This window comes from Gymnoscopelus braueri, assembly GCF_963280865.1.
Source record: "Gymnoscopelus braueri genome assembly, chromosome: 7".
NCBI classification, from domain to species: domain Eukaryota; kingdom Metazoa; phylum Chordata; class Actinopteri; order Myctophiformes; family Myctophidae; genus Gymnoscopelus; species Gymnoscopelus braueri.
Window position 1 is genome coordinate 41,195,436 of NC_137608.1, and position 14,756 is coordinate 41,210,191.

The following is a 14,756-nucleotide window of genomic DNA, read 5'->3' on the forward strand; positions in this document are numbered from 1 at the left end:
TATAGATTTAGCATGGAGAAAACAAATGAGTCAGACGTATTGTAAGAGTGAAGCTTTAATGCCACTTACTGGGGTTATTTTACATATCGACTGCAGAATATTAGTTACAGCTTCAAGTCAAATCTATGCAAATAGTCACTCACGTCACCATTTATTTTCCAGTCATCAACTGTACGTACAGACAGAAGCCAAATGGTTTTCGTTCGAAAGTTCAATACAACTTGACCTTTGACAAACAAGTCTAAGCAACTTAGTGATTTCATGGTAAAATGAACAGGTTATTGAAATAACTTTTAGTACTCTTCTCCTTCATCCTCGTCTCCGACACTGTCAGCTCCCACCTCTTCGTAATCCTTCTCCAGAGCGGCCATATCCTCTCTGGCCTCAGAGAACTCGCCCTCCTCCATGCCCTCACCAACGTACCAGTGAACGAAGGCCCTCTTGGCATACATCAGGTCAAACTTATGGTCAAGACGAGCCCAGGCCTCAGCTATGGCTGTGGTGTTGCTCAGCATGCAGACAGCCCTCTGCACCTTGGCCAGGTCTCCACCAGGAACTACTGTGGGAGGCTGGTAGTTTATGCCCACCTTGAAGCCTGTGGGGCACCAGTCCACAAACTGGATGCTTTTTTTGGTCTTGATTGTTGCGATGGCAGAGTTGACGTCTTTGGGCACCACGTCTCCACGGTACAGCAGACAACAGGCCATGTATTTACCATGACGAGGATCACACTTCACCAACTGACTGGCTGGCTCAAAACAGGCGTTGGTGATGTCTGCAACTGACAGCTGCTCATGATAGGCCTTCTCGGCAGAAATGACTGGTGCGTAAGTGGCCAGGGGGAAGTGGATACGAGGGTACGGCACCAAGTTGGTCTGGAACTCTGTCAGGTCTACATTCAGGGCTCCGTCAAAGCGAAGAGAGGCAGTAATCGAAGACACAATCTGGCCAATTAGCCTGTTGAGGTTGGTGTAACTTGGCCTCTCAATGTCCAGGTTCTTGCGGCAGATGTCGTAGATGGCCTCATTGTCCACCATGAAGGCACAGTCGGAGTGCTCCAGGGTGGTGTGGGTGGTGAGGATAGAGTTGTAGGGTTCCACTACAGCAGTGGAGATCTGGGGAGCTGGGTAGATTGCAAACTCAAGTTTGGATTTCTTCCCATAATCAACAGAGAGTCTCTCCATTAATAGGGAAGTGAAGCCAGAGCCAGTGCCACCGCCGAAGCTATGAAAGATAAGAAACCCCTGGAGGCCAGTGCACTGGTCAGCCTGAAAAGAAAGAAAAAAAGAGAAGTCTGTCAAAACTGAAGCTAGCTACACAAGCTAAACAGTTAGCCAAGAACCAAGAACAACCACGTCAGAGCACTCACCAGCTTGCGAGTTCTGTCCATGACCAGGTCAATGATCTCCTTGCCAATGGTGTAGTGCCCACGGGCATAATTGTTGGCAGCATCCTCTTTTCCTGTGATCATCTGCTCAGGGTGAAACAGCTGGCGGTATGTTCCATGACGTACCTCATCTGTAAATGGACGGTTTTAAGGAAACAGTCGAGAATCATTACCCAAAAAAACCAAACCTATAACGAATTATACAAATCGAATTTGAGTCAAATAGCTACCTGCAAGTGGTAAACAGTTTATTTATAGTGGTGCTGCCATGACCCCTCCCCCCTGAATTTACCTTATATTATACAGGGTTCCCACACACAGTTCTACCGATGAATTTCCAAAACTTTTCCAACATATTTAACCTGATTTTCATGCCCATAGTAAGTAAGAGGCTCAATATTGTGCTGAATGATTGCTATATAGCAATCATTCATGGCATATAGCAATCATTCAGCACAATATTGAGCCTCTTACTCCAGTGTGCCAGTCCAAAGACAGGCAGTGTAGCACAAATACTGCATCCAATGTATACTAGAGGGGGGGGGGGGGTAGGTTTGGCCAGCCGGTCATCACAGGAGCAGGACAGTGGCCAACAGGTAAAAAGGAGGCAATAGAGCAAATAATTTGCATCAGGACCTGATGAAGATGTAATTCACATCAAAACATTGTCCCCTTTTGTACTCTGCACCTAAATAAAAAAGGCAGTGAGTTTTAGAGTTGCTCAAGTGCCTCCTTCTTACCTCTATAGGATGGCATACCTTGTTGTCAAACATGCAGTAGACTGGGAGAATTCCATATTTTGCTAAACCACCTATTCTAGGGCATAGCGCACTAGAGTACAAGACTCATTATGGCATACAACTTTATGCAAACGATGGAACCTGTACTGATCGAGACCACCTCAAATCGTTCAGTAAATTACTGAACGATTTGAGGTGGTTTCGGTCAATAATGTTCCTGATTCAGTGTGAGGGAATGACCTGCCAGTTCAGTGACTAACGCAGGAAATAGTACTGGACAACCTAATGTTTTTAGTGATTTGTACAGAATGATTCAGTACACCGTAAAGAACGATAATTCCCATCACCATTTGTTGTGTAACTTGAGTCATACTCGAGTGAGAGCTTCACCTGACAAAACAGATCTACAAGCTCACGACGCATTATGCTGAAGCACGTTGTAGTCTGTTCTTTATGTCACACGACGTGCGGCATTCATTACGCTGCAAAACTTATGTTAAATATTTCATGTAATGTTGGACAGGTTTTTGATAACAAAAATAGCCCAAAACAATGCATAGCCAAATATTTTTCAAGAACGCTTGATACAGTCCAAACCTTTTAGTTAGAGGAATGGAAAACAGTTTTTCTAATTTCAAGACTATGTGAACCCTGCCTATATAACAATTACGGTCCATCCATCTTCATTGGGGCTACTGACCAATGACAGTGGGTTCCAGGTCGACAAAGATGGCCCTGGGGACGTGCTTTCCCCCTCCAGTCTCACTGAAGAAGGTGTTGAAGGCGTCGTCTGCTACACCAACAGTCTTATCAGTGGGCATTCGTCCGTCAGGCTGTATGCCATGCTCCAGACAGTACAACTCCCAGCAGGCATTGCCCATCTGGACTCCGGCTTGGCCCACATGCATAGAGATACACTCGCGCTGCATGGGAAGAAGTGAAAAGCAGCAAAAAGAAATGAGAACTCTGAATGGATTGTTAGACAGAAGTTGGAAAATGGCTACTGGAAACTTTGTGACTTATTATTTTAGTCTAATCTTCTATGATGGAGTCTTTACAAAGTCCTATCCTCCATGTCAGACGACAAGCACTTCGCAGCCTGAACCAGGCTGCTGTAGCCCAGTTATCACTTTTCATTACAGTAGCAGACGAAGAGCCGGTAGCCATCAAGCTACATACCCCAATGGTGAAGAGAGTGTAAGCATTAGTCTCAAAACTCCTCTTGCATTTAATGAGTCAGGAATTTCTGGTTCAAAACTACAGCAGGGTAAAATTGTGGCAGGTTACATAAGGCATACCTACAGATTGATGTAAGCAAAGCTGTAGCTAAATCATGGGTGTGTTAGGTGTGCAAATGACAATGTGACATTCAGGCATTGAAAATACTGGCAACCATATTGACATAAACAGGGCATCTCTTCTCTCTGTTCCATTTATGTAACATAGCCTTTACAGTGAGTCTAATTAATAACATCACCCTACAATTTAGGTCAATATGGCTGCTGTGAAAAAAAGTCTACTGACTACCATCTTTATGCTTGCACATTCGCACACCTAAACCACACCCACTACAATAGCAGTGTTGCCCCTTAGCCTTGGATGATTTTCCAAAAATAGTGTTTGCAATGTCTCCCTTTTGGTCCGTAGATCTACATAACGTTCAGATTCAAATATAAAGTACTTACCCTATGGCCACGGATATTACAATCACGTACGGTCCCTCAGAAGCACCCGTATATTCCGTATTGTTCAATAAAAAGCATTTTAGTCCGATCGGTGGCCATTTTCTCCGTATGCTTTCAACTACGCGACCCTATTGGTTGGGAGGTGTATTGCACTCCGATACATTATATCTCTATGAGAAAATGGCCAACGATCGGATTAAAATATTTTATTGAACAGAGGGAATACACGGGTACTTCTGGGGGGGGGGGCGTACTTAATTGTAACATCCGTGGTCATGAGGTAAGCGCTTTATATTTGAAATCTGAACGTTTAGGTAGATGTTAAGACTAACAAAGGATTAAGTGCAAACACTATTTTGAAAATAAGCCAAGACTGTCATATGTCTTGCAAGGCCATGTTTTCACCTTCTGTAGTATTTAGCCACAGGATGATTTGTGTTGCGGAAATATGCCACAGGATAACAAACATATTAAGCTGTGCCATTTGTTTCCCAGTTCACCTTAACCACTACAGAAGGGTAGAAACATGGCAGGCTACAAAAACAGAGCACTGACGCAGCAGATGTAGCTACTATGACATTAATAACGAGAGAGTGTTAAATCAAGTGCTGACAAGATGCACCCCGAAAATCTAGCTGCATCACCTCACCCATCGCCATCGCTCACACAGTGTTGCCAGATTTTGTGACTGTAACAAGCAACCAAGGTCCAGAAAAACAAGCCCAAAAGCAGCGACTACCGGTAGGCCACATGAGCACTTTAAGTGTATATTTCATCGGCTATTATTTTATATCAGCTATTTCAAAATAGCCGATACTTTGCCTATGAATTAAATACCGAGGCCCTCATTGGAAACAAGTCCGCAAGGACTTTTATGAACGGACCTGTTAGACAAAGTATTTTAAATGTAACTGTGCCGTTTTACATTTTTTTTGCCTAATAAAATATTCAATCAATACAACGCGTTGTGAGTTTTTAGATGTACCATTAAAAAAAAAAAAAGCAAGGGAAGCAAGACCAAATAAGTACACTTAACAAGCCCCCCCCCCAAAAAAACGCAACCACCAATATTTACAAGCAACTTAGCAGAAAAACCAAGCCAAAAGTAGTCAATAATAAAAAAAGACGTGACTGGCTCACTCAGCAACAATGGGTGGGGTGGAAAGTAAAACGCACTACAATAGCAGCCTATGGTGGTGACCCATATACAACACACTTAATAATGTCAGTCGCTGTCAACTTGTGAGTGACCAAATTAAAGTGTTTTGGTTTAAAACAATTCATCCCAAAATGACACATTTCCAGAAAGAAATACCTTGATTTACTCACCATTTTGTCTGCTGTCGATGCTGAAACCCACGTCGTGCTGTTCAGTCACCACCGGCTGTATGATAACTTCCTCCAGTCTAGATGTCATTTATACTTGGTTGTGGCGGTGTCGCGCACCGAAAATAGCCGATCTACACGTTGACAACGCGTCATGTCGCGCGGTGTTGTGAGCTTGTAGATCGGCTATTTATCGCGCGTTCGAGTTTGATTCCAAACGTCTGCACTGATTGGTTCTGGATAGACTATTCTGGTCTGTGAGCGGATACGGAAACGGTGAGTCTGCGTGTGCGTGCGTGCGCGCGCGCGATGCACATGTTGTGAACTTGTACTAAATCTGCTATCTTCACAATTATTTAGATGTTTTGACATTTTTGGAGTAAATGTTAAGATTTTAATACAGCAATGCATTGATATTAAAAAGAAAATGTACTTTGTAAGGGATATTTCACTTTCAAATGTTTTATCAGACACGCCCCCTTCCTATACAAACCCATTGTAACTTAAATTCCCATTTTAATCATGATAGATTCGAAAATACCCGTCCTTGGTTCTGGTGACTGATGTTGTCCTTCTAATACGCAGGCATGCAAACAGCCCCGAGGTGAAAAAGGTGACAACATGTTGTTTTCTTTCGGGTCAGGTGTCACACAATTGCCCTATTTGGGTTCAAAAAGGTGACTGTAGCTGAAAAGTGACACTTTTGCATGTCTGAATACGCGAGGGGCCGTGTTATTTCAATTCCTTTTTTCATTCGTTTAATTAATTTATTTTCATTTTCCAAAAGAAATACAAATAAATAAAGAAATAAGTAATTGAAAAAACATGCCCCCTTCCTGCATCAGTCACCAGAACCAAGTTTTCGAATTTCCATTAATCTATCATGGTTCAAAATGGAGTTTGAAGTCTGATAAAATTAATACCAAATATCTAAAATAATGAATCAAGCTATATTTAAATTGTCTAAAATGACCCAAACATGTTTGACAGTGAAATATCCCTTTAAGTAAAAAAAAAACACACTTTTGAATACTTAGTATTTACTTTAACCTTAACTCAAGTACAAATTATATATTAAGTTAAAGCTCTAAATTCTGACCGAAATCACTGCAATATTGCAATGATAAAACGTCAGAAGTGTTCAGAAACAGGGGTCTGTCTCCACATTTTAATTAACAGAAAATACGTTTTCAGGTGGGTTGCTCATTTCAACCTATCAGGAAAGAGTACCCATTTATTATCTTTAATTTTATAGTGTTCCAGTTCCAATTTTGTCAGTTCACTTGAGTGTCATGACTTCCAATTTTACTTGTTTATCCTATATCCTTTTGGAGTTCTCTCTCCTGATTGGATAAAGTTGGTATCCTGACCTGAAAATAGATTTTACATTTACTAAAGAGCCGGAGGGACAGGGAGACCCCTATAACTGAATCAATCAGAATAGCGCTATTGCTGCACCTTTAACCACTTGAACCCCAGCATCCATCTATCCTGGGGGGAACATTAGCCAAAAACAGCTGATCTACAAGCTCACGTCACAATGCGACACTTCATTAGCTTGTAGATCGACTATTTTTGGCAAGGAGATTTGGTGTAGACGGAAAAAAGCAGTCCAAGTACAGTCTAGACTGGGTTTAAGTGGTTAATACCTATATCGACAATCTGTTAACTGTTCTCTTTCCATGTCTGAATAACCACACGACTGCCACAAAAGGAAAACATCTCTCTCCACCATCTATTGACTTGTCCTTTTCAGTCGACCATGCTCGTGACATCAATACTTTTATTATTGCATAAATGCCCAATGCCTTATACTAGATTCCATTTACACTGGCTCTTCTACGAGACACCTATTTCCCGAAGAATCTGGGGACTATAACAGCATGTTCTTAATTTGTGCATGCTCTTAATTTGTCTCAACTGAAATTAAAACGAAGTAAATTCAATTCTGCATGTTTATTTAGTTTAGCCGATATTCTTATCCAAGTTATATCCCTGGATGTGGAACATCCATATCTTTTTTTTTTTTAATTATTTTTTTGGGGGCTTTTATGCCTTTATTTGACGGGACAGTAGGCTGACAGGAAATGGGGAGAGAGATGGGGGTGGGTGACACGCAGCAAAGGTCATCGGGACAGGGAGTCGAACCAGGTCGATTTCCAGTTTAGGTGCCCAGACGGTTACGCCAACCGTCCGGCCGGAACATCCATATCTTAACCTTCATAAATATAACCATCTAGATTTACGTCTCTACCAAGGAATTTGGTGAATATGAATGACGTGGTTCATGTCAAGGACCATGATGACAATACTGTGTGTCTGGGACCAGTGGAGGGACACAATATTGGCATATTCAGCAACACACAAGGTAATAATAGAGGTAATAATAGTTATGTTTTATTTATGTCACATACGTTTAAGTAGACAATTTGTAATCTGGTCCAGAGTACGGTAATGTAACAGTTTGGGTGCTTTGATTGTGTCTAGAGCACGGAGGTAAACATAATGGAAATGATAAGAGTAAACTGAATTGGAGGGAGTGTGGTCCAGGACTGAAGATAAGAGGAAAGTGGTCCCTGTGACAGGGTGTGGAGGAAGAGTTCTTTACTCGTCATCATGACCCTCATAGCCATCAGGAAGGGCATTCAAATGTGGGTTGTGGAAAAGGCTTTTGACACCATCTCCCCACGGAAAACGCTGCAAAAGACAAACAAGAATGTTGTTGAAATGATGGCAATTCGGTCTGTAACAGTCTCACTTCAAGGTTCATTCCATAATTGAAATATAGACCTTATATAGTATACTGCATAATAGTATAGTACTTTAACCAGGTCATCCTTCTACTAGGGCGGTCACGGTCATGAAAGTTCGCTTGACGATTAATAGTCAAACAAATGATTGCTTTTAGAGGTTTGTAAACAAAAAATGCAAGGGGCAGATGTGACAAAAAACTTAAATACACCGATAGCAATGATCAAAAATATATATGACATATTTAATATATTTAATATTTAACACTCAATTTGTTACACAATAGTAAAAACTATTAAAATGTAAAATTCTTGCACAAAGTTTAGACGGTGAAATACAATATATTCCAGATTGTATTCTTATTTAAAAGGCCATAGTCATGTCAGTCAGTGTTAGAATGATAAAAGTTTGATGAAACCTTGTTGCGGATGCGAAGGTGGGAGTAAGGTACGAACTCGGGCTGTTCGTGGCTATGCTGCTGCTCTTTCAGGTACATGTTCAACATGCAAACTGCCACGCCAGGCAGAGCAACCACAAAGGTCAGTATCTTCCATACCCTTGCTGGAAGAGAGAGGGATAGAGGAGAAAGGAGGGAAAAAAATTGTTAGATTAATGGCTCCACTTCTTCTATTAGTTAATTCTCCAGTTATGGTTTTTAGTTTTTCAGTTGACTGTTCAATTTGATAGTTTTAGAATGATTTGTATCAGTTACATCCTGAAATGTATTAAGACCACCTTTCTGGAAAAGTACTAAATTATTTTGCACATGCTCTTGATTGCTCTGTGTAGCAGCTCTACTTTTAAGCAATGGTCTGATGCTGATCAATAAAGCCAGTTCATGTAATCCATATTCTTCTTGAACTTTGTCTGACTTGTCATGAGACACATTCCTCAGTATAAGTTTAACATGAATACTACATCACATATGAATTCAACATTGATACTACACCATTGTCACTGTCGGGTGAAAACCTTGTATGTCCAAAACAGTTACTTTTAAGGAAATGGAATCTACAATGTCAGAACGCGTCACGATGCGAGTGCGACTTGTAGATCGGCTATTTTTGCTACTCTAGTGTGACACTGTCATACAACATATTAGGGCATTCATTTAGGCTAGGGGGTTTGAATCATGGAGATGCAAGGTTTCTGGCCGACAAGGATGATGTGGATATGGTACATGTCTCGGGTCACCAGGCAGAATTGCCTCCGTGATTAGATCCCAAAATATGACAGAGCTTATTCTACCAGTGTGCAAACCTTATTTCCCTTTAAGATCACCCAGTGTGCCTTTAAATGGCACGTCTGACTCTAAACCCTTATACTACATGACAAAAGCACCAACAAACATGCCCAGGGAAAGTGACCACTGTCATGGGCCAACCAGTGCCCTATAGACATTAATGAGGAACTTTGGGTGTTTAAGTAGTGTGGTGTTGCAGGTTTCCTTATATGTACATGGGTGCATTCGGAAATGTGCACCGGGAGCACACACATATTAGTTTGTATTGGCCAGTGCGTTCAGTGCTATATATCTGAACGCACCCTATATCTGAAGACATTCTAACACTCAATGACTGGAAGGGTTTTTAAATGTTTATTGATTGACACTGTGTGGGGAAGTTGAATTGTTTGTGGGGTCACCCGTCTCTCCACTGCAGTGCTGGCAATCCTGTTGATTGGAATGAGCCCAGCACTGTAGAGGAGAAGGGGTGTGTGTTTATGTCGGTATAAGGTTTGGCTTTAGTTCATCATCTGTGAATGAATTGGCACCTGGGAAACACTGTAATGAACATGTTTCAAATACTTCATTATGACGTAATTGTGTAAAACATCTCATGGGCCTTAGTTGGCCTTGTTTGAGTTGATAGAGTTACCAATTAGTAATCATGTGATGGTTTGCCTCACCTGCTTAAAAGGCATGCTACATGTGTAAGAAATGGTTCAGTTTGGCTAGAGGATAGCCACATCCGGGGGAGAACTACAAGGGCCTTTGTAGAAGACTTACCCTGCTTCCTAAGTTCCTGATTTGTTTAATTTATTTTGCTGTCTAGTGTTTATTCAGTTCCATTATTTGGAGCTTTGTTTTGGCCAGTGTTTCATATTGACCTATTTTAGCCCGGGCCTGCACTATGAATTAACCTGCACTTTGGAGAGGTAAATAAAATACAAAAACCTGCATTGATGGACTTGTCAACTTAAAGGAGCCTTGGCCGTTCGAGCCTTTTCACAACCACACTATCAGGTGACTCGTAGGTAGCACTTTACAAAATGTGTAATGTGCCTTTGACCAGCTTTTAATTGGAAAATGAAGTTTTATAGGTGGTAGAATTAAGGACAGCCAGAACATGCTTGTCGGCAAAACTGCTGCTAAAAGGTCATCAGATCATGTTTCATGAGTCTAAATGTAATGCCAACAAATGACTAGCTAATACAGCCGTCTTGGTGCAGATGTTAAGGCAAATACTTAATATATTTCGACAGCTTTAAAGTGATACAAGTCTAATTTGTCAGACAGTCCTTTGATGTTTAGACTTGGCAACTAAGGCACATTTAGCCTAACTAACGTTACTAAAATGCCCCCAAACAAACAGGACGTCACGTACTACTAAATTACATTCTGGGAGTGAGTTATGTGTGACATTCAGGTTATAACCTGAATGTCACAACTCTGGTAAGAACAATCCACCCTGCCTGTCCTCTGGCTGTTAGCCACCTAGCTTATATAATGCTAACTCACTCGGCATGCAAGGTCACTTGTCAGGACTAAATGTCACGTCAAATGTACCATGGCCGACGACTTGATATCCAAATATATATGTACACTCACTTGAGTCGTGCTCGCCATGTCCTGCAGAAGCAGAGAGCTGACGCCGTGTCTGGGTCTGTGTAGACCTCAGCAGAGCTTGAGAAAGTCTTCCGAAAGCGGCCATCTTCGTTTGATATGAGGCTAAGCGGAAGCAGAAACTGGTCAGTGTTGCTACTTGCCAGATACTGCGAGAGAAATCAGCTCTTAAGGTCATGAAGACACATATACGGGTATTTCGGTGCGTGGCCGAATCCGCCATTCCTTCGCCGGGTGAAACAACACTGCTTTCACCATTGGAATTACATTACGGAGTGCGCACATTGTTACATTTTATGGGTTTATTTCGTCATAGCACAACATAATGGTGAAGTATTGCAGGTAATTGCAACAACCGCTTATAATAAAAGGAGATGGCAACACTGACTGTGGTGCAGGCGTGTGCCATCTAGCGGCGTGGCGTTGTACTTTTATAACAACCGAGTGGCGCAGGAAGCCCCAATGGACACATTACAGGAAGAGTGGGCACCAAGGAAGAGTCGATGTTAAATTTTTGTACAAATAATATGGAAAATGTAAAGTATACATGATTTGAACATGCACGGTACACTATTATCAGAATGTATCCTTCAACTTTTATGCCCAAAATGACTGGTTTTGTAGCAATTATAGAAATATTAGGCCTTAACTGTCGAATGTTCAAGCATGTTCAAATATATACTTGACATTTCTTAAGACCATTTCCCAAATATTCAAGAAGAAAAGAGAGAGAGAAAAAACTTAGCTTCATTTTGTTAAGTTTCATATTTAGGCACACTGTACTGAAGTAATTGTTTTGAATGTACTGCAGTCTACTTGAGTATTTATTTGTGGATACTTATTTTCACACCACTAAACATTTCATAGACAAATATTGTACTTTTGACATTTGTAGGAAGGGAAACATTTTTCGAAAATGTCTGGAAAATCTTTGCTTTTGTCTCCTCTACAACATCAGGAGGATTCGCCCCTTCCTCACGGAGAAGGCAGCCCAGGTGCTCATCCAGGCTCTTGTCATCTCCCGCCTGGATTACTGCAACTCCCTCCTTGCTGATGCCATCAGACCTCTGGAGCTTGTTCAGAAAGCTGCAGCTCGTCTGGTGTTCAACCGCCCCAAGTTCTCCCACACAACTATCCTTCTCCGTTCTCGACTACACTGGCTCCCCGTAGCGGCTTGCATCCAGTTTAAAACCCTGGTGCTAGCCTATAGGGCAGTGAAAGGAACAGCTCCTTCTTACCTCCGGGCTATGGTCGATGCTTACACCCCTGCCCGACCACTTCCGTCTGCCACCTCGGGGCGACTGATTGCCTCGTCGCTCAAGGGTCCTTCTGGCCGATCTACACGGTCACGACTTTTTTCTGTTCTGGCCCCACTGTGGTGGAATGAACTCCCCACTGATGTCAGGACAGCAGAGTCACTGCCCATCTTTCGCCGCAGGCTGAAAACCCACCTCTTCAGGAAACACTACCCTTCCTCTTCGCCTTGCCTACTTGTCGCCCTCTATCTTGGAGCCAGCAAATCTTCCCTTGCACGCCTCCAGTTAATACAGAATGCTGCTGCCCGTCTTCTAACTGGCACGCGCAAGAGAGAGCATATAACTCCCATCCTCGCCTCTCTCCACTGGCTGCCCGTGCACTTTAGAATCCAGTTCAAGGTTCTGCTTTTTACCTTTAAATCATTAAGTGGTCTCGCCCCTCCATACCTCTCTGAGCTCCTCCACCCCTACTCTCCTGCCCGCTCCCTCAGGTCAGCTGACCAGAGGCTGCTGGAGGTTCCGAGGGCGAAGCGGAAGCTTAGAGGGGACAGAGCTTTTTCGGTCGCGGCCCCCAAGCTCTGGAACGACCTTCCCCTGCAGATTAGGCAAGCCCCTTCTCTGGCCATTTTTAAAACCTCTCTTAAAACGCACTTTTAATCTTTGGCTTTTAACATAGCATGAGACCTCTGACCCTGTGCTGCCCCCCCCCCAGTTTTTCTTGTTTTGTGTGTTGTCATTGTATACTGTGTTTTTAGCTACTGTTTTACTTATTACCTATGCACTGTACAGCACTTTGTGGCAGCTGTGGTTGTTTGAAATGTGCTTTATAAATAAAGTTGAGTTGAGTTGAGTACTTGTTGTTAACTAGTTGTACGAACTCTTGTTTATTGTTTTATTGGATCTTGTTTATTCGTTACACTTATTTGTTTTAGCTCTTGCTCATTTGATTTTCCTACTTTGTCTCATCTGTTTATGAAAGTAGGTAGCTGATATATTGCACTTTTACTTTAGCGCTATAGGTATACTCTTGGTTGCTTGTTTTAGAAGAGAATGCACTTAATGCTTCTGGTGATTAGTAGTTTCGTTCCCCACCATGTTGAATGCACTTATTGTCGCTTTGGATAAAAGCGTCTGCTAAATGACTGTAATGTAATGTCCACATTTCTATGTCTACAGCAATGCATTGATATTAAAAAGAAAATATAATTTGTAACTTTGAATACTTAAGTATTTTTAAAAGCATGTACTTTTGAATAATTAAGTAGACTATTTATAAAAGTACTTTAACTCAAGTACAAATTTGACAGAGTAACTTTCATGCAGTTTAGTCATATTTTACCAGTATCTGTACTTTGACTCAAATTATCCACCACTGATCCTGATACTGTATAGGTGTGTGGAGTACTGGTTCTCAAAGTGGGGTCCGGGGACCCACACCAGGGGTACTTGAAGGGGTTGCAGGGGACCATTAAAATGATGAACAGTTTGTAGATCTCCTATTTTCAAAAAAATGTTGACACATTTTCTTTTATAGGGGTCCCTGGCACAAAATCTCTTCAAATGGGGGTCTGCGGCTAAATACCGATTGGGGGGTCCTTGACATGATAATGTTTAGATCCACTGCTGTGGAACATATAAACGGTCTGTTTATACACTGTCACCTAGTGGCCAATATGGGTGAGAAGCAATTTTCCTTTCTTGAATAACTGTTATACCAATGGGAAAGGTATTGATGTTTTTTTGTATGTTATTGTATGTATTTATATGTCTTGATGAATACATAGGACCACAATGGAAACAAACCCTCAGGTTTTGTGTTATGCTTAGCATCAATGTATAATCGTACCGCTGTACTTTTTGCAAACTGTTGATATCAATCAATATACTAAGTATACATTTACTGTATGGTATCAATCTATGCATTTCTCTCTGAAAAAGAACCTGCATGCAAGACCTTGAATAATCAATTGCTAAAAATGATACTAGGCTACTTTACTTTTACAACTCTGCTCAAAATGGACAGTAGAGGGCGTTATAGTTTCATCATACATTTACTGCTCTGGTTCCAAGTCACACATGCACAGTTTTTCATTGGGGTCAAGTATCATGCTCCCGACACCAGTTTCCTTTAACATGATTGATTGATTGAAGTACTTTATTTAGAAAGACATGGAAAAAGTACATGGAAGTACAGTTAACAATACAAGGACCTCTAAACTGGATCTCCCATAGAAGCACAACGGCTTGTTTCAAATGAGATCCCCATGCACTCAAATCATGATGACATTTAAGAAAACAGACAGATAACATCATTATCTCCGCCAGGCCTGAACGGCCTAAAGCGAGGGATTATGTCTTCGGTCCTGAGAGTGAGTTTTATCCATTTGTTTGCCCATTCATCTGTCTGTCTGTAAACGGCTAGTCACTGCTGGACCGATCAGCATGAAACTTTGCACATACACTCCCAGTAAGAAAGTCTTTCCCCAATTTTTCCATATTATGTTATATATGAGGCTGATTTTGGCAAAACAAATGTTGTGCTAAATATAGATCTTATAGATTTTGTCCAAAACTCACCCAAATTGGTACACCTTTTAGTCATCTCTGTAGTCATGTGATCTACACATATCTGTCAGAGTTGTCAGATTCCATTCCGATTGGCTCTATGACTGGCTTTCAACATTTGCAGGTGGGGCCGTTTCACAAAATGCCACAAATCATGGCAGTGTGTAACTGATGTGAATCTTTGCACGCACACTCCCAGAC

At 41.6% G+C, this 14,756-nt stretch overlaps 2 protein-coding genes across 2 annotated transcripts; both read right to left on the reverse strand.

Moving 5' to 3' along the window:
• Positions 1-39: 39 nt before the first annotated feature.
• Positions 40-3,056, reverse strand: LOC308089618 (tubulin alpha chain-like; the record flags this gene model as incomplete). The annotated part of the gene is made up of 3 exons (XM_080434450.1): positions 40-1,268; positions 1,370-1,518; positions 2,828-3,056. 3 exons carry the CDS (start codon positions 3,054-3,056, stop codon positions 294-296), a joined length of 1,353 nt encoding a protein of 450 aa, XP_080290576.1. The 3' UTR covers positions 40-293.
• Positions 3,057-7,513: 4,457 nt separating this feature from the next.
• Positions 7,514-10,838, reverse strand: cox6a1 (cytochrome c oxidase subunit 6A1). The gene is made up of 3 exons (XM_080433162.1): positions 10,720-10,838; positions 8,308-8,450; positions 7,514-7,835 (listed from the first exon to the last, which is right to left on the reverse strand). The coding sequence occupies exons 1-3, from the start codon at positions 10,820-10,822 to the stop codon at positions 7,743-7,745; spliced, it is 339 nt and encodes a 112-aa protein (XP_080289288.1). The 5' UTR covers positions 10,823-10,838; the 3' UTR covers positions 7,514-7,742.
• Positions 10,839-14,756: the final 3,918 nt, after the last annotated feature.

Bases quoted from the DNA above. Each gene is read 5' to 3' on its own strand.
- cox6a1 (XM_080433162.1), bottom strand. From the start codon at position 10,822: ATGGCCGCTTTCGGAAGACTTTCTCAAGCTCTGCTGAGGTCTACACAG. The intron at 8,451-10,719 runs GTGAGTGTACAT...TCTCTCTTCCAG, and splicing joins ACATGGCGAGCACGACTCAA to CAAGGGTATGGAAGATACTG. The intron at 7,836-8,307 runs GTTTCATCAAAC...TGTCTTTTGCAG, and splicing joins ACCTTCGCATCCGCAACAAG to CGTTTTCCGTGGGGAGATGG.